Here is a 24,430-nt window from a genome sequence, read left to right as displayed (position 1 = left end):
ACATAGGATCAACGGTTGCGCAATTTTGTATATTTGCAGGGGTGTATTTGCAAAAAACAAAGTATACACAGTTTGCGTGTGGCTTTCACTTCCCTTTCTGGGATCGAAGAATTTATTGTTGATTAATATTTTTGGAGAAGGAAAGTGACATTAAGAAATAAAATTTTAATACATGCGAAGATTCATTGAATCTGACCAAATATTTGCGATTAAATTTTATGTACTCGTAAGTCGTAAGTGAATCCATCGTGTCTCGTTATCGACCACTACATTGTGCAGTGGTAGGTACCCGAGTTTTCAATCTCTACGTCACTAATCGCATTCCACGGTCACTGAAAAAGTTTAGGAGATTCAATTATTAAAATTAAAAAAATTCAGACGCTTTCAAAATCTAGTTGCTTCATATTTCTAGCTGAGCTCGCCGGAACAAAACCACCAGATTGAATCGAGAGCGACAACTGCAGAATACATCAAGTTCTATTCATTGAACTCACTCTTAGTTCCTTCTGGTACAGGTACTTTTTGTATAATCACTTACTTATGAAACAGAATCAAGAAATGGGTAATCTGTATACCCCACAACAGGATCAGAAGTATAGAAGGTAGACCTATCATACTTGTTCAGACCTGCATTGATCTCGAATCTTTTCGGCAAGTCGGGATTAGCCAAGAACCATTTACCATAAGCCACCAAATCCGCGTACCCCTCGGCCACGGCCTTGTTCCCTTCCTCTCTATCATACCCTCCTCCCACCATAAAACTCCCCTCGAAAGCCTTCCTCATCGGAGAAAGGCCGCGGGCAGCTCGCAATTTCCCGCCCACCTTAACCATGTCGGGCTCGACCATACTGCAGTAGAGGATGTTATACTTGTTGAGTGACTGGACCATGTATAGCCCCAGGGCAGTCGGGTTCGAGTCACGGCAGTCCAAGCAGTTGGAATACGGCGAGAGCCGGATTCCAACTCTGTCGGGCCCGATCTCATTCGCGACCGCTTCGACGACCTCTAAAGCAAAGCGGCAGCGGTTCTCGATGCTCCCGCCGTACTCGTCGGTTCGGTCGTTGACACTGTCTTTCATGAACTGTTCGAGTAGATAGCCGTACGCGGCGTGGATTTCGACCCCATCGAAGTCTGCGAAAATGTACGAGTAATGCTTTATGTACCTCAGAATGTATGTATGTATATTTAAGAAGCTAAATCAATCACTACTTGTCAAATATGAGATACATTTTTCGAGCATTACTGCTTCGGATGTGGAGCAGAAGGTTACGTGCTTCGATGGCATTCCTTGCGGCGAGTTTGAAATCATTGACGATTTGAGGGATCTCATCGGTTCTTAGCCTTCGGGGAGTAGAGAATGCTTCGACGGTGCCGTCGGTGCGGGTTTGAGGCGTGATCGGCTTGTCGGTGCTTGAGATTGGTGCTTGTCCATTAGGTTGGTAATCTGCAAAGGTAGCAGAATAGGTTGGGGAACACAAATTAAATACAACAACAGAAACTTAAATTTGGGATTTCCTGCAGTTTATTTCTGAGCAGAAAACTTGAGCATCTCCGCGAAGAGTTTACGCAATTCCAGCAATTCTCAGGTTTAGGAGGTTTACGAAAAGTAGAGAACGATACCGCAGGTCGACGCCCTTCCTACATGCCAAATCTGGCAGAAGAAAACTCCGCCGTTCCGATGCACGGCGTCCACGACAGGCTTCCACGCCTCCACTTGCTCCGCCGTCCACACACCGGGAGTGTTCGGATATCCCTGAGCTGTGCTCGAGACCCCTGTTGCCTCGGCAATTAGAAGGCCGCCCTTCGTGGTTCTCTGAGAGTAGTACAATATCGCATGTTTCTGAGGAAGATTGCCGTACGACCGCGATCGCGTCAACGGCGCCAAAACGATCCTAACGTCAAGAATATCATTGGAAACTCCATTTCTACATAAAACTTCAATTACATACATAGACACAACTCTATGTTGAGCTTACCCCTAAGAAACTTTTGTATAAGATACAAGTTACAAGTGCGCGATCAAAATAAAATCCACATTTTTGGTGTTGTTTGAGTAGTGCTTTAAACGATGTACTTCGTCGTAATCCCTCCAACATGTTATCTTTGAAAAAGATGCGGAAACACTCAAATAGAGTTCCTACTTTTTGAGGCTTAGAATTTCATTTCTGATTCCCGTTGCAGCACAGGTCCCAAAATTTCTATTTTGTGAATGTTTTATTCGAGGTGACTGCTGTCGAAAGCGAAAGCAGCAGGCATTTATTATTCCGAAAAATATTTTAAAAATAATTTTCTCACTGAAAAAGTATTTTTCGACCATATAGTCTATATCAATACTCGTCGACCATTCTGAAATATCCTTTTAATTTTCTCTCTTTTTTTTTTTTTGATTGATCGACACCCCTCATCTCTTAAATTTTCGAATCAAGTGATTTTAACCAATTAAATTCAGAATATTGTTAAACTTTTTGGCGGATTCATCAAATTTCCTAATTCTAATTGCTTTTCAGTAAATAAAACTAAGCAAATTAACAGTTAATTAGCAAATAAAGCCATTAAATTCAGCAAAAATTCTAACTTAACTACGCAGAAAAACTCAATTTTTTTTTAAGAAATATTAGAAATTGGAATAGACAATTAAACAAACAACTTGTGGGCATTCTCTGTCACACAATCAAAAGCAGTTTCAAGAATGGGAAAAATTCCAACAGCAATTAATTGAATGATGGGTCAAATTTTAGAGAACAAAAAAAAAAAAAAAAAGAGGAAAAAGGGTGTTGATGAGGTTTTATGTATACTAACCTGTGGGAGAGATTGAATCTCCCCATCTTGTAGGGAGTAAGAAGAGGAATTGTTTCCATCTTTGATCCCTAATAAGAGTAATAAGATGATTTTTTGGTTTTTTTGGGCTAAAATTAAACCTAATTAATTAAGATTGATTGAGCACTGCTGCAACTGTGGGGGACTACTTTATTATTATTATTATTATTATTATTATTATTATTTATTTTGTAAAAATGTATGTAAGAACCCCTTTAACTATGGGATATTTTGAAACATACCCCTCAATTTTTATCTTATTCTTTAATAGGGATTTCCTGCACATATAACACTGAGGCTTATTTAAAACTCGCACGCAAAATAAAATGGAGGTAAAAGTATATAAGAATATATTTTTTATTATTTTTTGATATGTTTTGCCTAGTGAGTAGTGATCGAATGGGCTCAAAATCATCAAATTTCATAGGTCGTTGTGAGCCGTTTGCAAGTTTAATGTTATGTATAAATATCCAAATCACATGAATTTTTTATTGAAAATTCTTTCTACTATATAAAACAAGATTAATATCTTTGATTTAAAATTTTACTGTCATATTATTGAGCATTTTGCGTAAGATTTTTATTTTCAGCCGTTGATTTTGAGCGCCTTCGCTTGACTAGGCAAATGATATCGTAAAATCATAAAATTTATTTTCTAGGTACTCCAAATACTTATATCAAGTTTAACGGAGCCTTATCGACGATTCGAAAGTCGCAACATCGAAAACGAGCTGGAAGCACGAAAGGCTCCGTACTTCCGATAGCATAGTAGCCTCACTCTCTCTCTCTCTCTCTCTCTCTCTCTCTCTCTCTCTCTCTCTCTCTATATATATATATATATATATATAATGTATTTTAATTATATATAGGATTTAATTTAATTTGGGTCATTATTGTTCGCCCATAAAATAAACCCAACAAGTACAACCATGCAATTGAGCCAAACTCTAAATTACATAACACACTTTCTCTTTCAGACTTTCATTGTTGCACATAACCCTAAAACATGATAACATTCAAATTTTTAAATTCCTAATTTTTTTCCCCCTCTCCCTCTCTCTCTCTCTCTGACCCTCACCCAGTCAAACAGTCACCCTAGCTCACATTTCTTACAATTATTTTGTATTTTGAACTATTGAACATGTTGCATCAAATTATAGGTAATGTTCTATAAAAATTAAACTATTGATTATATAATGTCGAGAATTTCAATCGGCTCGTTTAGAGCTCGAGCTCGGCTCGACTCGAAATTAGGCTCGCTCGAGCTCGGCTCGAATTAATTTCAAGCCGAGCTTGAGCCTAGATTTAGGCTCGAAATTAATTTCAAGCCGAATTTGAGCTGACATAAGCTCGCTCGAGCTCGGCTCGTTTCCACCCCTACTTAAATATAGGATTAATTATATTAAAAGTTCTATCAAATTATTCGATTAGTTATTAATCATTAATTTATTTAATTTTATTTACTAAAAAAAAATCAAAGTCATTCAATTTGATAAAATTATTAATTAATTTGATAATAATATATATATATATATATAATAATACATATTAAAACTACTATATTCTAAAAGATTAGAACTTGAAAATTTTGAGAGAGCCCTTTTAGAAATAGTCTATAGTGAGGGGTTTTCCATCCACTTTTACCTTTTTTATTTTTATTTTTATTTTTTGCTTCCCATGGCTATGCTTTAGAAAGTTCTAGCGACAGCCCGGTCCACAAGCCCAGAAAATTAAAGGCCCGGTTCGGTTCGTCCCGGTCCGAGTCGACCGAGCCCAATTTTAACCCGGCTCTGCTACTCCATATAACTTGCACCGCCATCGTCCTCCTCATTCGCCCCTAGGGTTAGGGTTTTCTCCGGAGCCCCGTGCGATCCCAAGATCTCTCCTTCGATCGCGAGCGACGAGGTAATCCCCGATCTCTCCCACTCTTTCCGGTTATCAGAATCCTAATCTCCCCACAATTCCGAAATTCAATCTCGGCTTTCTACTGTTTCCTCGCTAGGATTCGAAAACCCTAGGTGTTCTTCGTGCTCGTTTCTTTCTGATTGGAAATTTGCGAACTTTGGATCGAGAGATTGGCAATTTAGAGAATGTTAGGCCCCATTTTGCCCCTCCCGGCCCCCCCGGCCGACGGAGACCTCGGCCCGACCCCTCCCGCTCAGCTCCCCAATGATCCCCAAACCGACCAATCCAATCAGCAAAAGGATGAGCCTTCCCAGCCCCCGGCCCCCGTCGCGACGCACACCCGAACAATCGGGATCATCCACCCCCCGCCAGATATTAGGGTTATCATCGAAAAGACCGCAGGTTTTGTCGCCCGGAATGGCCCCGAATTCGAAAAAAGGATCCTTGCGAACAATGCCGGGAATGCCAAGTTTAACTTTCTTATTGCGTCGGATCCGTATCATGCTTATTACCAGCATAGGGTTACCGAATTCCGGAACCAGTTCCAGTCTCAGCCGTCTGGCGACTCTTCCCAGCAATTGGATTCTGCCCCCGCCCCCTCGGACTCGACCGCCGCCCCTGCCGCGGCCCCGGCGGCTGCTGATGAGGGTTCTAAGACGGACCCTGCCGCGCAGTTCAGAATCCCCCTGCAGAAGGCTCTGGAACCTCCTGAGGCTGAGCTGTACACTGTCCGCCTGCCTGAAGGGATTACGGGCGAGGAGTTGGATATCATCAAGCTGACCGCGCAGTTTGTTGCTAGGAATGGGAAGAGCTTCTTGCAGAGCCTGGCCAGCCGGGAGCTGACCAACCCGCAGTTCCACTTCCTGAAACCGACCCACAGCATGTTCACGTTCTTCACGACGCTCACGGACACCTATTCGCGGGTGCTGATGCCGGACAAGGACAAGCCGGATAAGATAACGGACAGGCTGAGGAAGAGCATCGCGGACATGACGACGGTGCTCGAGCGGTGCTTGCACCGCCTGGAGTGGGAGCGGTCGCAGGAGCAGGCGCGACAGAAGGCGGAGGACGAGATCGAGCAGGAGAGGGTGCAGATGGCTATGATCGATTGGCACGATTTCATTGTTGTCGAGATGATTGAATTTGCCGATGATGAGGATGAAGAGCTCCCCAAGCCCATGACCTTAGAAGAAGTCATAAGGAGGAGCAAGATGTCTTCTTTGGAGGATGAAGAGGCGGCCGCTATGGAGGTGGCGGAGCCGGGCAAGGAGGTGGAGATGGAGATGGACGAAGAAGAGGTCCACCTTGTTGAAGAAGGAATGAGGGCGGCGAGGCTTGACGAGAACGGTGGGGGCGACAAGAAGAATGAAATGAAACCACCTGCGGATGAGGAGCCGCCTATGAGGATAGTGAAGAATTGGAAGAGGCCTGAGGAGCGGCTGCCTGCCGAAAGGGACCCAACCAAGTTTGTCATTTCGCCAATCACGGGTGAGCTAATTCCGATCAATGAGATGGCGGAGCATATGCGAATTTCGCTCATAGACCCGAAATATAAGGAGCAGAAGGAAAGGATGATGGCCAAAATTAGAGAAACCACACTCGCGGCCGACGACGAGATATCTAGGAACATCGTGGGGCTTGCCAGAACTCGCCCTGATATTTTCGGCACCACGGAGGAGGAGGTGTCGAACGCTGTCAAGGCGGAGATCGAAAAGAAGAAGGACGAGCAGCCTAAGCAGGTCATATGGGACGGGCATTCAGGAAGCATCGGCCGCACTGCCACTCAGGCCTTGTCGCAGAGTATTTCCAGTGAGGAGCAGAATGATGCTGCTAGTAGTGATGGGATGATTCTTCCAGGGCCTGCTCCTCCTCCAAGACCTGGTTTTCCAGGTATCCGGCCCCTTCCTCCGCCACCTGGTTTGGCTTTGAATCTCCCGCGTTATTTGCCCAATTCTGTTCCGTATTCTACTCCTCCGACTAGTGGCGGTGTCGCGGTTCCGCCCCTCAGAATGGGAGTTGGCCCCATGATGCCAACTATGAGGCCACCCCCTCCACCTCCAATGAACGTAACGCCAAATCAGCAGTCCATCGGGATGAGCCGTCCACCTATTCCAACAATGATCTCGATGAATCCTCCCAATATTCCTGTTCCACCACCTCCTGGGTCGCAGTTCACTCCTTTGATGGTTCAGCGCCCTCCTTATGTTCCCATGCCTATGCCGCCACCGAACATGCAGATTGCCCCACCGCCACCCCTGCCACTTGGCATGCCTCCGCCTCCACCTCCTGAGGAAGCTCCTCCTCCGTTGCCTGATGAGCCAGAACCGAAGAGGCAGAGAATTGATGAGGTTTCTCTCATCCCTGAGGATCAATTCATTGCTCAGCACCCGGTAATAATTCTTTTTTTAATTTATTTATGTCCATTCAAACACATTCTCGATTACATTGTAAGGTTTTTTGATGTATTCTATACCTAATTTGTTCCACTTTGTTGTCATGTAGGGATCCATTCGCATTTCTGTGTCCGTTCCTAATGTTGATGAAGGGAACTTAAAAGGCCAAACTTTGGAGATCACTGTGCAGTCTTTGTCTGAGACAATTGGTAGTCTCAAAGAGAAGATTGCCGGCGAGGTTCAGCTTCCTTCTAATAAGCAAAAGCTGAGTGCCCGGGCGGGTTTTCTCAAGGACAACCTTACTCTTGCATACTACAACATCGGGCCTGGAGATACAGTTACCCTAGCTTTGAGGGAACGTGGTGGAAGAAAGAAATGAGATTTTCTTTTTATTGCCAAAAGGTTACTAGTCACCAGAGAACTTTATCAGCTACTGTGGAGCTCTTAAATGTAGTTTTTGGTTATCGACTGTATTTCTGCGCTTGTAATTCATAATATTTGAGACTGCCTGTATGAATAACTGATAAGATCGTCTAAATGCAGATATCCTATCTAGATGTGATCATCTTGGAAGTGTCAATGGTGGGTGCGTATGTTCCTCAAAGAAGCAAGCTGGTGAAAACTTGGTCTTGTTGTGTTGCCGTCTATTTTAGTTGTCTCTTTTTGTTGAAATTCGTACCATATTGCTACTATTGAGAATTCGGTTCGGGCATATAATTCTCATGTCATTCTTTTCTAATTCCTGTAGACTTTCGCATCTGGTGCATATTAACAGGTTTTACTTTCTGATGAGGGATGATTATAAAGGTCTGTTAGAATATTTGTTGGTCAATTTCGTTTTATTGGAAGCTTGGTGATGCTTCTTATATATTGAATTCTTTTGGCAGCTTGTTCACCATTGTCACTAACAGAGAGCTCCGACTTGATTTTACCATGTTGGATTGAAAGAAACATTTCCTTTTTGTCCAAGCATACTGGTGATAATGTTCTTAACATTTTGTTATGCTTACCAAGTAGCATTTTAGTTTTTCTGCATGTGTAAAACGTATCACTCTTGTTGCTTAACATCTATTTTGTGGTTGAGTTCCTGTCCCCAGTAACTGCATTATGATAGTTCAATGCCAGCATAAGTGCGCTAATTAGAGTACTACATCTTTCTTCTTCTATGTTCCTCAGGTGGCAGGTACTAAATTCTTTCGCCATTGTGTTTTCCTTACTCTTGCTATTAACTTAGCTCCTTTTTTTATTCTTTGATTTACTTTTTGGTTGATGTATGTTTCCCTCTGCTGCCTTTAACCGTGCAGACGAAGGGTTGTTAACTGGTGGGAGAATAGAATATATTTTTCACTGCTCTGTTCCTTTTGTATTGTTGTATTTGTTTGATCATTTGTGCTATAGCAATCATATGCTATATTGAGCTTGTAGGACAACTATGCTGTTTACATATTCTGGTTCCCAAGTTCTTGTTCTTAAAACAGCTTCTTTAAAATTCTATCATCTGAAAGAACGAGTTATATTTTTGGTAGTTTAGTTTATCCTTGATGATAAGGGTAACTTAATCTATCAAGAAACATGAAATGTATTATCTTTTTGCCAGAAACAGCAAGGGTAAGGTGAACCCAGAGGATTCAAGCAGTTTTTGATGAGGTCTGGATATTTGTCACAGCCAAAATTGCTTTTGATTCAGTGAGAATTTCAAACACTAGCCACTGTCTAAATTATGATTCTGGTCCTTATGATCATCTCACTCTTTGAATTGTAGGAGTTCTCTTGCAATATAATTTTCAAGTGACCTCCAGTTCTTGTATGTAATGTCTTGTTCAAAGCACACAATTAATCTACAACATATGTTAAGTGAACTTCTTTCCGAGCGAGCTTTTTATCCATCTTTTACTTGTTATATTATGTGAGCAATTTTGTTCCTCAGTTCTGCTGTTCTACAGTGATAGAGCCGAATTGGGATAAAAATAAAAGCATCTAACTTTTTCTCTTGGCTTTCATTCTCGGCTCCTTCCTTTCAGTATGTTCTTCTATAGTCATAAACTAATGTCATGGAGTAAAGTAATGTTATAGTTTACCTGCTTGTTACTTTCTTTGCGCAAGCTAACTTTCTCCTCCCTCATTTTCCCTTTACAATCTTATGACAATGGTTTCATGAGGAAAATGTGGGTTCACAACGAATAACTTGGCTCGGAGAATCTTGGGAGCCTTTCCATTAACTATTGCAGATTTCTGACGAGGAACTTAGGTAAAGTGAACTAGACTTGTTATTCTACTCTCCTGTGCCTGTGCATGTTCTATTCTCATTCTGCTTTGCTGTCTCTTAAACTAATCTAAGTAATGAGAACACTTTTTGTAGTGCACACTTACCTGCAGGTGCGTTAGTGGGGCAAGGTGTTTTCATGAGCATTTTCTTAATTCACTTCGAATCGCAACCGATCGACATTGTTAGGTTTTTGTTTACTCGTCGTGCATTAAAGAGAGACTGCTTTCTGATTAGCTTTTAGGGCTTGTTTTCGCTTGTTTCAATTATCACACACTAAAATATATGTGTAAGAAAATCTGACATTAGATTACTTCATAAAGAGTAATCTGAATATGCAAGTGTGGAAACAAATGAGATTTTTTGCATATTACACTCTTAATTATATGTCAGTAACCTGCAACAATGTCGAAAAGTATTATGGTGTGGATTAGCATCCTTTTTAAGAATTTCTTTTTCTTTCTTTCTTTCTTTCCTCCACATGAGGGAGAGAAGGGGAAAAAGAAAAAAAAACACTATTGGTATCATTAAATTCCTAGCAATGTGGGAGCAACACAGACCCTCTTAACTTTTATTCTTGTGTTCACAAGATTGTGAGTGGCCAAGTGAATGAATGAACACCTTCCATGGTTAGTGATCTTTCTCTATCTCCTCCTCTACTAACATTTATACCTTATAGCTATGAAGTATAAAGGAATATGGAAAATTGTTATCATTTTTTTGACTCAATGTAGAGGAACTTTTTACTACTTTTTCTATGACACACCATCATAGTAAGTTTCACATGGAGGGAATGTTCCTCTTCTACATTAAATAACCAAGGGAGATGAGTAACACCAAAGAAGAATAAGCATTAAATGAGTGGGGACTTACCACCTTACAAGGATTGGGATATGTGTATTTCTCTTGCATAAAGTTTAACCAAACATATAAGTTTGTATTCAATGTGGAGTACCCTTTTATAGTAAATAAATGGAGTGTCACTCTACACAAAATATGTAGTGAGAGAAAAGCAATGCAAAGATATGTATGAAAGAGAATTAATTATTTATGATAGTCCTATGTATGATGGGTGAGGGAGTGGGGGAATTTAAGTAATCGGTTACAAATAGAAAAAAGAAAAAAGAAAAATGGAGGAGAATATATGCTCAGCTATGAAATTAAGGGTTTAGGGATGTAAATGGATTCGGGTTGGCGGAGCTTCCGTCTCAATCTGTCCGAATGGAGCGGTAAGTGGGAACTGAAAATAATAATAAAAAAAAAACTTCAAATACCCTCCTTATGGTTTCACTCTTTCTCACTTTAGTATCATGCGGTTTAAAGTGTATCAAGTTTGTACCCTATGGTTTCGCATTTTCTCACTTTAGTATCTTGTAGTTTAAAGTGTATCAAGTAAGTATCCTGTGGTTTTGCATTTTCTCACTTTAGTACCCTGTGGTTTAATATTTTATTAAGAGAAAAATAAAACCACAGGGTACTAACTTGATACAAAAATAAAAGCACAGGGTACTAACTTGATACACTTTAAACAACAGGGTACTAAAGTGAGAAAGTGCGAAGCCACAGGATACTAACTTGGTATATTTTAAACCACAGGGTACTAAAATAAAACAGTGCGAAATCACGGGCGGTTTTTGAAGTTTTTCCATAAAAAAAATTAATCTATCTCGAATTCATGTCGACCTACTAGTAAGAAATAAGAACAGAAGACTCATGATGTGCCCTATTGGCATCCCTATTTATGAATCTTTTTGCCCTTGGAATTAAGGGCCCTATTTGCATCCCTACTTATGAGTCTTTTTTTGGTTGGAATCAAGATCAGCATCAGAATACGTTCCAGAAATTAAGTTAAAAGGTAAGAATCTTTTAAAAAAAAAAACATTTTCACGTGCTTTTCCCGAAAACCCAAATCTGAACCCGGAACCCGACAACCAAACCCGAAACCCAAACACGATGCGAACCTGCATCCGAACTTGAACCTGCATCCGAACTCGAACCCAAACCCAAATCTGAAGCAATTATTTCTCTTTACCATATTTTAAAACATATTATATTAAAATTTAAATTCAAATATAATATTATATTCTTAAATATATATATATATATAGAGAGAGAGAGAGAGAGAGAGATTGAGAGAGAGAGTCTCTGCTGTACTATCCGTAGTACGATGGTCTTCGTATTATCAAATTGTTTTCAATGATGTAGTTTCCAAATCGACGATCGGCTCCGTTAGACTTGATCTATAATTTCAAATCGACGATCGGCTCTATTAGACTTGATTTATACTATTAAAATTATCTGAAAACTAAATTTCATAATCTTTCGACATCATTCACTTATCAAATATTCTAAAACTGAAGGACTAAAAATAAAAATCTCATAAATAATGGTGATAAAAGACTTAAATTTAAGATCAGAGGTACTGATTTTACTCTAAATAGTGAAAAAAAAAATTATATAAACATTTCATCAAATTCGGATTGTTTTATACCATTAAATTCACAAACGCATCACATCGACCATTAAAATTGTCAATTTTGAGACTTTTTAATGACTAGCCAAATAATGTCGAAAAATTATAAAATTTAGTTTTCAAATATTTTCAATAGTTTAGATCAAGTCTAACGCAGCCGATCATTGATTTGGAAGCCGCATTATTGAAAATAAATCGGTAGTACGGAAGCCTCCGTACGACCGATAGTATAATAGCGTAGCTCTCTCTCTCTCTCTATATATATTATAAAATCAATTCAATTCGGGTTTGAGTTAGGTATGGATTCAGATATGGTCGGATACAGATAAAATTCATACCAAAATTCAAACCTATTAAATTTTTATTTTATATATATATATATTCAAAAATTATATTCGTGTAGCATTGGATTGAATTCTCTGGATATAAATTTTGAAAATAGATAGTTAATATAAAAAAAAAAAAAAAAACCCAACAGGGAAATCACTCTTGGGATCACTGATGTGACATGGGAAATCTCAGCCGTCCAATCACTGCGACCCTTTCCAACGCAGAGCTACCCGTTTTAACGGATTCGGAGCTCCGAACCCAGAGTCCGTGGTCTACCCATTTCGGTCCATCCCTCGTACGGAAAGTGGTTAGGGTAAACCTCAATTGAATCCGATCACCAAATCCGACATAGTGTGAATATAGATGTCGAAAATCTAGTATTTAATATATATATTTATTTATATTTGAATGCGTATTAAAAAAATAAAAAAAGAGATACGAAAACAATTTTTAAAAAAATTCGACCGTTTTCACTTTTAGGAGATAAGGGGATGTTATTAATAGATATTATTAGAGGGGATAAAGTAATTTTCTATCTTATTTCTTATTTATTTTATTATGAATTTTATATTAAAAAATATATTTGTATTTGTTAAAATATTAAAATTGAATAAAAAATAAGATAGTATAAAATTTAAATACGAATGTGAACCTTTATTGTAATTTTGTATCTTATTATATATATATATAGCATTAATTTCGATTCATATTACATATGCATTTTAATATATATTATTATCAGAATAATATTTGAATACAAATCGAATACGAATCTCTTTTAAACGAATCACGTGATAACGAAAATTTAGCATTCGACATATATTCACGTCCGAAGAAAAATATGAATGCGGATATGATTTTGTTCCTGATGATCGTTTTATGGCCAACCTAATTGATGAAAGGCTTCAATTAAACATGTCTTGAAAATAAAATAAAATTTATTAGACACTCTCTAATGCATTCAAGAAGCTTGAAAATCGAAATATATTGTATATATTGTAAATATATTTGCATGAATTTTCATATTTACTTATCCTATATATTGTAGATCATATCTGCCGAGTTAAAGTTTAATTGAAGCCTTTCAATAAACTATTAAATACTAATTAAATACAGTACAAGAGATGTTATTACCTCAAGATTGGTAACAATAAGAAAAAAAAAATATTGGAGACTAGCTATTTAATACATAAAGAAGACATAGAACACCACATCTTGTCCAACTCTTTCCCCTCTCCCTCTCTCTCTCTCTCTCTCTCTCTCTCTCTCTCTCTCTCTCTCTCTCTCTCATGCATGTGTTTTGTGTTATCTCAGCAACAAAAATTGAAGAAATTAAACACTAAGATAATTAATTTGGAGGTGCTTATTGGGATCTTTTCTATGGTTTTTTTTTTCCTTTTTTTTTGGCCCCTTCTTAATTTCCTTATTAAGTGAGCTTTTTGTGGTCATTCTTAGTGGTTTTGGAGTGATTATATATGTGTTGTTAGTTAGTGGGTTTATTTTTGCATCTTTTCTTAATATTTCTACTTTGAAAAAAATTCTTGACCCTAGTTGAACACATCTTCTTCTTCTTTATTTTTTCCCCTTGAATAGAAATAGTAATTGGTTAATTTCCAACCTAGTTTAGGGAAAATTTGTTCTTCTGATTTTTCTAGTCAATATATATATATATATATATATGTTAGAGTATTATATATATGTGTGTTGGAATTAATTTTCACCTACATATGCATGAATTGTTTTCTGAACCCTAACACATAATTTGCTTTTGTTTTCCTTATCATTCTCTTATATAAATTAAAGCACACAATATGTAATGTTTTAAAAACCTAATCTTGTAAGAGTTCTCCATCTATATATATGTGGTTTTTGCATCTTCACTGATAGAATCATAAGTTACTAAGTAAAATTGCAAAAATAATGACAAATTGTCATCAAATAATTAATATTTTTGGAATTAAATTAAAGAAAGTTGCTAACTGAATAATAACTATTGATGCACCATATTGATTCTTTTTTCTTTTATTTTTTAAAGCTTTGCAATAGGCTAGCTACAACTCTTCCATTCTCTTCATTTGATGCTACTCTTTATAGCAATTTCATATTAATTAACTCTCATAATTTTGATATATATATATATATATATATATATATATATATATATTGTTTTGCATAATAATAAATTATGTGCTTGATAGGGAAAATATATAGAGAAATAGAGGAGTGAGATCATGGGGAGGGGCAAGATTGAGATCAAGAGGATCGAGAACACGACGAACCGCCAAGTGACTTTCTGCAAGCGGCGGAACGGGCTGCTGAAGAAAGCGTACGAGCTCTCCGTTCTCTGCGATGCCGAGGTCGCGCTCATCGTCTTCTCAAGCCGCGGCCGCCTCTACGAGTATTCGAACAACAGGTTTAGTTCTATGTGAATTTTGAAGAGAGATACATTATTAATTTCATGATCTAAAGTTGCTTACTTATATATAGGCCATATATGTTTATTATGTTTCATTGCATTACTAAATTTAAGCTCTTGTGTTGCAAGAATGTGATAGTAGTTTAAAAATAGTGATTAGATCTGTGGGGAATATGTTGCTGGTAATGGAACAAGAGTATCAACTCTTTGATATTTTATTATTTTTATTATTTTTAATGTTTATTTTTATTTTTTGGAAAGTTATATATGTTTGGAACTTTAAAATTAATCAACAATGATCTTCTGGTACACTATGTATATGTCACCTAGCTGTTTAGGGTTCTTGTAATTAGCTTGAGATTTTCATACATCTTGTGATGAATTAAATTATACATATAACTTCATGTAAGGAGTAGGAGAGGCCTACATTAATGCTATATCTCTTTCACTTTGAACAACTATAAACATGTAAATATTAAACTTGGGTATTCTACAATCTCTCCCTCTTTCTCTCTTCTTTTTAGTGCACATTTTGTTCACATTTCTCTTTTTTGTTGGGTATTCTACAATCTCTCTCTCTCTCTCTCTCTCTCTCTCTCTCTCTCTCATCTTTTTAGTGCATATATTGTTCACATTTCTCTTGTTTGTTGGGTATTCTACAATCTCTCTCTCTCTCTCTTCTTTTTAGTGCATAGTTTGTTCACATTTCTTTTCTTTTTTTTTGCTGTTTTTACTGAAATTTATTATACCACATAAATAACAAGAGGAATAAGCAATCCTAAAGTAAGATTTCACCCTTTATGCATGCTTCTTTATTTCACCCTTTATGCATGCTTCTTTATTTCACCCTTTATGCATGCTTCTTTTATATATATATGTATAGAAGTTCTTCTGACAAAAACTTTCAGATTTTTCTGATTCTAATTAATTAACTTGCTCTTTGAAACTTTCTTGCAACTAATTGTTCCAATGCAATCTTCTTTTTCCAATCTTCCATCATATAGTATATAAATCTTTCTCCAGTGTTTAAAGCTCCAAAACCCACTTTTGCAAGTAAAAGGGCAAAGGGGAAAGATTTTCTTATTAGGCTATCTATATATCCCCTCTTCTTATTGCACCAAGAAGGAAACTGGAGTTCCCTCCTCCTGGGGTTTCTTCTCTTGTGCTAGCTAGGGTTTGTAACTTAACTCTCAACTCTAGGGGAACCACTCAACCCTAAGGGGACCGCTATCATCCCAACCGTATAATTTTTTATCCAAAGGCTAAAAAATCGAAAGTACCAACTAGTTTATGTTTCCGATAGCATAATAGCTCTACACTGAGTAGAATTACTATGTTATCAGAAGTACAAAGTGGTTGTGCTTCCGATTTTTTTGCCCTTAGATCAACCCCATTGATCATTTATTATAACCATTGAATTAATAGTGTTATATATACAGAGAGAGAGAGAGAGTCATAGACCTTACAAACAAAGGGATCTACGACCGGCTCTGATACTATGTTGCCTAAAAATTTATTTGATAGGAAATGGACGCAGAAATGTATTTAACACTAGCGAGCTGCGCCACATGTTGACCTGATTTTTTTTTTTTTTTTAACTTTGAATCTTATTTTGATCCTCTTCATTATTAGTTTTGCAATGTATATATACATTATTATTTGCTTTGTAAATAAATTTTAGGTATTTTATTTTTTATAAAAGCTACCTTATTTTAGGTCCTTTTTCAATATTAGTTTTGTAAAATATTAATTTTAGATATTTCTATTAGATGAAAGGAAAAAGAACTATTTGGAGAAAACATATTTGAGGAATAATAATAATAATAATAATAATAACATTTATGCCGGGTCGTCATAGGTCGTGCTGTGCCGAGTCACTAAGCTAGTATTGTTTATTGCTGTTTGCTCAATTTTATACTTTCATTTTGTGACTCAAGTTTCAAATTCAACTATATATCTTTTGGTAAGAATATTTTCTTACATTTCACTCTTGATTTTTTTTATTTTTTTTTTATTTTTGGTCATAGCACAAAATCAATCATTGAGAGGTACAAGAAGGCTTCTGATAAATCCAACTCAGGTCCAGTTATAGAAGTCAATTCTCAAGTAAGCAAACTTTATCCCATTTTATTTCCTATATATATANTATATATATATATATATATATATATATATATATATATATATATATATATATATATATATGAACTGAAATATTATTAATAGTATTTTAATATAATAATATATATAGCTTAAAACTCCAAAATAAAATGGTGACTTTTATAAACTTAAAAAAGTTTTTGTTCAGCTGGTTCAAAGCAATTTGATATTATGGATTTGCTACAATAGAAATCACTTCATTTGTTTATTGTATTTTCGACAATTTTTATCAAGTTCAATGATCCGAAAAGTTAAGAGTTTGATATGAATTAATATAATCCTGAATTTTCAAAAACAAAATTATTTATCTCCTTTTTTTTTTACAAAAAAAAAATCTCAATTACATTAAATAGGGAATAAATTATAGACATGTATATATAATGCCATTATTCACTAATTATTCATCTAAACATTTCCATGCTTGGTTAGTGTACACTAAAGTTCACTTAAACTAATTTAGTTAGTAATTATCTTCTTTTTTCTATCCCCCAAATAACTAACTCTTGATAGAAATTTTGACTTTCAACGTTGAAAACTGTGATCATTTTTTGTGCAATTGCATATCTGTTCGATACCTTTTCTTATGTGCGGATTACTCGGAGGTTCTCACTGAGGCATCGGACGATGTGCATGTACTCTGGTTAAGAATAACAAACCTATATAATGCTGTGAAGAGAATAAAAGGTCTAACCCTTCTGTCGGCAATCTGGTGGGTCGTCTGGACTGAAAGAATAACACTATCTTTCGGGCGAAACTCCCCAATTCCATCCGGTCGGTTGAGCGCGTCAAACTTCTGATGGCCACTTGGAAAGAGTCTCAATGATCGATCAACAGTTCTTCCATCAACAATTTTTTTCGCTTTACTTTTCTCATTTCCCTTGTTTCTCTTTTCTTCAGAAGCTCCAGCTGCTTCCATGTTTTATGCTTAGTTCATTTTGCCTAATGAATGAGCTCACTACCTATTTCTCAAAAAAGAAAAAAAATTGTTACAGTTCATTGAAATTAATCATGAGCCTTCTTTTCTGACTGCAGCAATACTACCTGCAAGAAGCTGCGAAACTGCGTCATCAGATTCAAATACTGCAGAATGCGAACCGGTAACGCGATCCTCGCACATTGTAGCAGAAAATATGGACTAGAATTACTAAGTTATATAATTAACTTATCCGATAAGCGGAAAAGTATATAATACATTTTCTTTTCCCCTTCATCAGGCACTTAATGGGTGATTCTTTGAGTTCTTTGACTGTGAAGGAGCTCAAGCAACTCGAGAACCGCCTCGAAAGAGGCATCACAAGGATCAGATCTAAGAAGGTATAACCAAAACATGTAGCATGCATGCACAGATTTGATTTGCGACGAATGTTGCAGCATAGTTGGTTTTATGCGATTATTTGCTTTTAAGTTATGTTGATCTTCAGTTTCCATTTATCAGCATGAGTTGCTGTTCGCAGAAATCGAACACATGCAGAAAAGGGTAAGTTAAGCTATGTATTCGTTAATCAGTTCACTTCTTTTTTTGTTTGTTTAGTTTCTGTTTCATTTCGATTCGATTACTGCAGGAATTGGAGCTTCAACATGACAACATGCATCTCAGAGCTAAGGTTAACTAACAGTTTTATCACATCTTTAACTAACTCGAATAAAGAGCGAAAAAAATCTGTGTTGTTGGGTAATTTTTGCGCGAATTTCTTCGCTTTTTTCAGGTTGTGGAAAATCAGAGAGCACAAGAATCAGGTATGCAGCAACCTGCGAACGAGTTCGACGCGCTCGCACCGGTCGATTTGAACGCTTTTTACCGCGTCGGCATTTTAGAGACCGCACCGAACGTTTTGGAACGTCGCGACCGAACTGCGCTGCAACTCAGGTGCGAGTCTAAGCCTGATTCAACTGCATGAAAAGTGCTCCTTCAAGTATGAAAGAACTCTGGTTGATTATCATAAATCTACGTAATTAAGTTTGGTGATTCGAATTATATGCATGTGAACTTCGTATGTTGGTTTTTTTTTTTTTTTTTTTTCCTTTTTAAACAACTTGGACTAATGTGTTAGTTTTGATTAGTATCTTAATTAATGTAGTGCTTTGCAAGGTGATAATTATGAGTTTTGTAAGGGATTATTGCTTTTAAGTTGAAACAAACCAAAATGGCATAAATGAAATAAAACAAAACAAATCCTGTCCTTTTGGTTAATACAACAAATAATAGCGAAAAAATTATGCCAATAATGAGCTTCAAACATTCGCTCAATTGCATATCACCATCCAAACTTTTAAAAATTTAAAATAAATTACACAAATTTTTTGACAAACTTGTATAATTTATTTTAAAATTTTAAAATTTTGATTGATTATATATATATATAATTGAACTGATGTTAATTTGCAGGAACTGGCATATAATTTTCCCATGCAAACAATAAGCTGTATAAGTATAATACACTCAAATGAATACATAAAACAGCTTTACAACAACTAATTAGGCCTAATTTGGAATTACGCTCTCAAAAATAATCACCTTTTTTTTATACTTTGAAAGGCTCAAAAAATAATCCAAAAATACTTTCAACCCCTTTGGAACTGCCACTAGGGAATTATATAACTAGGACAATTTTGTAGTATTTCAATAATAAAAAAGATTAAAAATGCTTTTGAATTTTTTGATTTTTTTCAAAGTAGGGTAAATTGCAAGTTTGGTTCTCAAATTTATGGGCCAAGTGACACTTCGGCTCTCAAACTTTAATTTATTGTAATATCTGGCTCAAATTTTTTAGAATTGCTGCACTCAAGTTTTATAACCCCATTTAGCTGGCTAAATATTGATTGACAAATTGTTAAAGTAAAAGTGATGCAGCAGTACTGTGATCAATGATATGCCAATAATTGAAAAGCCACGTTACTTTTGCACAGTTAACTAAGATTGGATTGTGGGACTTGATACCATTAATTTTTGGAAAGTTACGAGCCAGAAATTAATAAAATTAAAATTTGAAGAGCAAAATGTCTTCAAAGTATATACCAAAATAATTGCTTTTAAACATCGTAATTCCAAACTAGGCTTTACTATATATATATATATATATATATATATATATAGTGTAGAGCTACCATACCATTGGAAGTATAAAGGATTTGATGCTTCCGATATTTTAATCATTGGATTAAGAATTGTACGGTTGTGATGATTGCGGTCCCCTCTAAGGTTGAGTAGTATCCGTAGAATTGAATGGTCCCCACAGGGTAATAATATTAATCCAAAGGTTATGAATGATTGAAGAGGCTGATCTCAGAGTCAAAAAGTCGGAAGCACCAAATCTTCTATATTTCCGATAGCATGATAGCTATACTCTCTCTCGATATATATTACTTCCCGTATGATCCCCACAAGTCCATCTCGTGCCCGCCGCGCTGCACCGTCGCGGCAGCAGTGGCGTTGAATCCGTCGAGCGCCACCGCCCACTCGGTGGGGCCCTGGGTGGCGCCCCGCCCCTCCTGATCTCTGCCGCCACCGCTGTCGCCCTCCTCCTCCGCCATCTCCGACGCAGAGAATTCGAAGGCGGGAGCCGGGGCGCGGTGGTGGGGGGGAATGGCAAAGAGGTCGTGGTGGTGCAGCGGTGGAGGAGGAGGAGGAGGAGGAGGAGGAGGCGGCGGCGGTGGAGGAGGAGGAGGGGGTTGAGGGGGGAGGTGGTGGGAGTAGAAGAAGGAGTGGTGGTGGTGAGGGTGGTGGAGGTAGGAGGAGTAGTGGATTTGTTGGGCCGCGTGGAAGGCGGCGGCGGCGGCGGTGGTTGTGGGAGGCGGTAGTAGTAAATGGGCGGCTGCTTCCGTGGTGGAGGACTGGCTCGTGCTTCCTTCCACAGCGGCTCCGGACTTGAAGAAGCACTTCTTCTTGAACACCCGGCACACCACCCACCCATCCTCCTGCATTGCAGTATATATAAACATAATTACATAAACATAAACATAATTACATAAATTCACAAACAGAGGACGATAAAGAGCATGCAGCAAGTAGAGATAGAATTATAGTTAGTTATGCAATCATGCAAGTCTGCTGGTTTAGTAGATGCGACCAGAATCTCCACTGAAATAATTAGCTGGTCTTGTTAAACAAGGCAACAATACTTGTTGGTACGGCCCGCAATTAATTCAGCTCACTGTTCGCGAGTCAGCTCATATATATATATTCAATTCGTGCGAGCCGAATTTTTTAGCTAAAACTTTTAACTAATGAGCTTGAATATGATCGAGCTAGACCCAGTTTGCTCGTGCTCGTGCTCAGTTTGATATAGCTCGAATTTATATATATATATACATATATACATATTCACTGAGCATATTATTGATGGTATATGAATAGTAGTCTCCTAGGTTTATGGGTATATAGTTGGTAAAATAGTATGATTTAAAAAATAAAAATAATCAAATGAGTAAATCTAGCGACGAAAAATTTGCTAGTCCTAAGTGTTTGATACTTTTGATAGTATTATAGCTAGACTATATGTACGTATGTAATCATTATTATGATTCAACTATTTCATGCCCCTCGGAATAAATAAAATCACCTATTTATATATATTGGGGTAAATAGAGTGGATCACAAAGCATTTGGTGCATGCACCTATATATGTACGGAAGGCCCTGCCTATCTCCACCATTTTTATATACATTCGCAAAAGCATTTTGTGAACAATAGACTACTTTAGTCTTGTAACGATCCGACCCGCTAGTGATAATAATTTGTTGGGTCTAAACCGTCGGTTCAAAATACTTAAATTCAGTTATTATGTCTAGCTTAGTCAAGCTTATATATCTTCACATCTAATCATAACTATCCGATGTGAGATTATTGGAGTGTCACGAGTCTAAGCAGTGTTTGGTTTTGGCGCATATATATATATATATACATATGTTCGAAACAACTGTAAACTTCTATGGATCCTCACCAGTCAACCAAACATATATTAATTATTAGATGGAATTCATTGCAAAATCTCAAAGTGGTTATATGTCGAGAATTCTCCAACCAAACACTGCCTACGGATTTCGAAATAGCTCACACTGTTGCCGGCCTGGGGGTCGTCGCCATCGTCGAGGCGGTACTCGTGCATGATCCAGTCAGACTTCTGGCCGTGCGGGGCGCGGCCGCGGTAGAAGACGAGGGTCTTCCGCATGCCGATCTTCCTGTAGCTGGTCCTGATGGACTTGTCGCGCCCCGTGGCCTTCCAGAATCCGGCGTTCGTCGCGCGGTTCGTCCGCGACCCTGTCGGATACTTCCTGTCCTTGTGGCTGAAGAAGTACCACTCGTTCTGCGGCGTCGATCCGATCCGGCACCTTTCTGGATCACCACATACATTTCGTCAATGTTAATTATAAATGTGCATCTTTTATCCGTTAGATCACCTCAAAATCCGTACAGTATTAATAAAGAATATTTGACGGAACATACTGTTAATAATGCTGTACAGATATTGAGACGACCCGACGATTAAAAAATTACAAGTATAAACGCTCTTGTGCTTTACTCTTAATTATATATATACATCAACATTAATTATGTAAGTCAAAATATTTTTTGCAGGAGTAAATTTAGAGCCAAACGAAATGAGTTAAGTCAAAATTAGAAGAGAACAATTTTAATGATGGAATTATGACCCTTATACATTATCCAATAAGGGATTAAGTCCCTAATTTTTTATATTTGTATGATTAAAAAAAAGAAAATATTACTAATATAAGATAATTAATTATTCAAACATTAAATCGGTCGTAAAATAAAAATAAAAAAATAAAAAAAAAAAAAAAAAAAAAAAAAAAAACGAATCGACAAATAATGGACACTACATCGAGTTACTTATTATGATACTTTTTTTTAATTTCACTAATTTGTCAAAATTTTGAATTTTGCTTAATAGTAATGCTACTCTTCAATAGTGTTATTAAGCATAAGTTATTTGATTTTAGGTTTTCAATTTTAGTTTTGGATTTTCGATTTTTCGGTCGATCCAGTTATGATTTAAATTTTCAAAATCGATCTTTCGTTTATTTTGCTTTTCAATATAATTAAAGAATTTTTTATTAAGTAGTACTCTACACTACCTAGCTAGGCAAATCAATTACCTTGTAATTCCCACGGCTCGATCTTATTGAGATCGACCTCTCGAATCACCTCGAGATCGAACTTCTCGAAAGAGACCTTCTTCTTGAGGTAGAAAAGCAGAAGCTCTTCATCCGTGGGGTGGAACCGAAACCCGGGCGGAACTCCGTTCGCGCCCGACGAAGAAGCAGAAGCCGCCATTGCTGCGGTTATTCGTGGGCATCCGCGATTCGGCTTCTCGCAGAAGCACTTTTATACGTACTATAGGTGCATACATAGTTGAAGAAGCTGATGCCGAGTACTACGCCGTTGGGTTAGGATAAAAAAGCTGGTAACGTAGAAAACAAGTCGAAGGCATGAGACTTAACCCTAATTTTAATTCAGTTTTGTGAATAATTTAAGCCTTAAACGATCCCGAGGAATTAATAATTTACATAATTATGGGATTGCTTGATTGATCTTGAAGCAATACGTTGAAAGCGTTGGTGATGCATGTAGATGAAAATGTGGCACTTTATTGATTCGTCTCGGAGTGCGCGAAGAGTTAAGAGCGCGGAGCTCTGTTTAATCGGCTGGAGAAAGTCTTTGCTGTAACACTTTATCTCGTATGATTTTTCGACGCATAATATTCAAACAAATACTTACATACGAAACGCAACCTAAAAATTATCTATTAATTATTAGTTATTTCTGCCTTTTCAAAATCTCTATTTTTGCCCCCTTAAATATAAAGTTGTAGCATTTAATGGAGTGTCGCACCATCTTGTTACTATTCTATTAAAAAATAGTGTGATACAATTGAATAATTTATTGAAATATTCGATTATATCCTTAAAAATAGTAAAAATATGTGAGAATATTTTATTTTTCTCGCAAGTTAGTTAATTATATGAAAGAAATCGAGTACTATTTACGAATTAGCTTTTTAATTTTCATCATTTTCATTTTAAGTTAAAATGGGCGGATGCACTATGCAATGTATGCATAGAATGGTGACGTAATAATAACGGTGCACGATTAAATTCTACAATTTTAAATTTTGATGGTGCGTAATAGAAGCGTTTAAAAAATATGATGGTAAAGTGCAAAAATGAATATTTATAAATTTTTTTTGTATATTTTAGTTTGTTAATAAATTTGAATAATTTGATATGTAATTTTTTTGATTAACGAGAGAGAGAGAGAGAGAGAGAGTTTGATTAGAATACTCTTAAGGGATGGAGCCACCGAATCGACGATCAACACTATTAAATATGACTTAGAGCATTAATTTAAAATATCTAAAAACCGAATGATTATAAAATGAACAAAAATAATGGTTAAGATTTTTCAACCCGTCATAAGAGCTGTTGAATATGATCTAGATAAAAAAAAAAAAAAAAATCATAAAAAAATTTACTGAATTTAAACTGTTTCTTATTGTTAAACAAGAAAACATATCATATAGACCGTCAAAAATTATTTATTTTGAACTTCTTCCATTATTAAATAAATAGTTTTAGAAAATAATGAAATTCACTTTGTCGATTCAGATGCCCCACTATCAAAACAACAACGTACGTAGTAAAGAGAAAAAAAAAAG

General features: G+C 36.8%; 4 protein-coding genes across 18 annotated transcripts; 2 read left to right on the top strand and 2 right to left on the bottom strand.

The window, feature by feature from the left end:
* Positions 467–2,953, bottom strand: LOC109726753 (putative 12-oxophytodienoate reductase 8). Of its 4 annotated transcripts, none has more exons than XM_020256539.1 (4): positions 2,800–2,953; positions 1,621–1,925; positions 1,244–1,444; positions 467–1,131 (listed from the first exon to the last, which is right to left on the bottom strand). In XM_020256539.1, exons 1-4 carry the CDS (start codon positions 2,856–2,858, stop codon positions 539–541), a joined length of 1,158 nt encoding a protein of 385 aa, XP_020112128.1. In that variant the 5' UTR covers positions 2,859–2,953; the 3' UTR covers positions 467–538. The 4 variants fall into 4 exon arrangements, with proteins under 4 accessions (XP_020112128.1, XP_020112129.1, XP_020112130.1 ...); XM_020256540.1 differs by having other exon boundaries at positions 1,271–1,444; XM_020256541.1 differs by having other exon boundaries at positions 1,621–1,892.
* On the top strand, positions 4,626–9,751 carry LOC109726752 (probable splicing factor 3A subunit 1). 11 transcript variants are annotated; one of them, XR_002220599.1, is made up of 8 exons: positions 4,626–4,722; positions 4,820–7,112; positions 7,225–7,490; positions 7,659–7,730; positions 7,864–7,922; positions 8,003–8,298; positions 8,713–8,762; positions 8,878–9,746. XR_002220599.1 is itself a non-coding variant. In XM_020256538.1 (4 exons), exons 2-4 carry the CDS (start codon positions 4,908–4,910, stop codon positions 7,669–7,671), a joined length of 2,484 nt encoding a protein of 827 aa, XP_020112127.1. In that variant the 5' UTR covers positions 4,626–4,722; positions 4,820–4,907; the 3' UTR covers positions 7,672–7,983. The 11 variants fall into 11 exon arrangements, 1 of the variants encoding a protein (XP_020112127.1); XR_002220597.1 differs by having other exon boundaries at positions 8,713–9,751; XR_002220596.1 differs by having other exon boundaries at positions 8,003–8,762; positions 8,878–9,751.
* On the top strand, positions 13,420–18,725 carry LOC109726249 (MADS-box transcription factor 21-like). 2 transcript variants are annotated; one of them, XM_020255759.1, is made up of 8 exons: positions 13,420–13,540; positions 14,393–14,594; positions 16,625–16,703; positions 17,790–17,854; positions 17,972–18,071; positions 18,193–18,234; positions 18,320–18,361; positions 18,464–18,725. In XM_020255759.1, the coding sequence occupies exons 2-8, from the start codon at positions 14,413–14,415 to the stop codon at positions 18,653–18,655; spliced, it is 702 nt and encodes a 233-aa protein (XP_020111348.1). In that variant the 5' UTR covers positions 13,420–13,540; positions 14,393–14,412; the 3' UTR covers positions 18,656–18,725. The 2 variants fall into 2 exon arrangements, with proteins under 2 accessions (XP_020111348.1, XP_020111347.1); XM_020255758.1 differs by having other exon boundaries at positions 14,380–14,594.
* Positions 20,118–23,049, bottom strand: LOC109726346 (protein BEARSKIN2-like). The gene is made up of 4 exons (XM_020255882.1): positions 22,872–23,049; positions 21,812–22,089; positions 20,511–20,672; positions 20,118–20,288 (listed from the first exon to the last, which is right to left on the bottom strand). The coding sequence occupies exons 1-4, from the start codon at positions 23,047–23,049 to the stop codon at positions 20,118–20,120; spliced, it is 789 nt and encodes a 262-aa protein (XP_020111471.1).

This window comes from Ananas comosus, linkage group 21 (genome assembly GCF_001540865.1).
Source record: "Ananas comosus cultivar F153 linkage group 21, ASM154086v1, whole genome shotgun sequence".
NCBI classification, from domain to species: domain Eukaryota; kingdom Viridiplantae; phylum Streptophyta; class Magnoliopsida; order Poales; family Bromeliaceae; genus Ananas; species Ananas comosus.
Note: the sequence above shows the minus strand (reverse complement) of the source record. Positions and strands in the feature narration are given on the sequence as shown.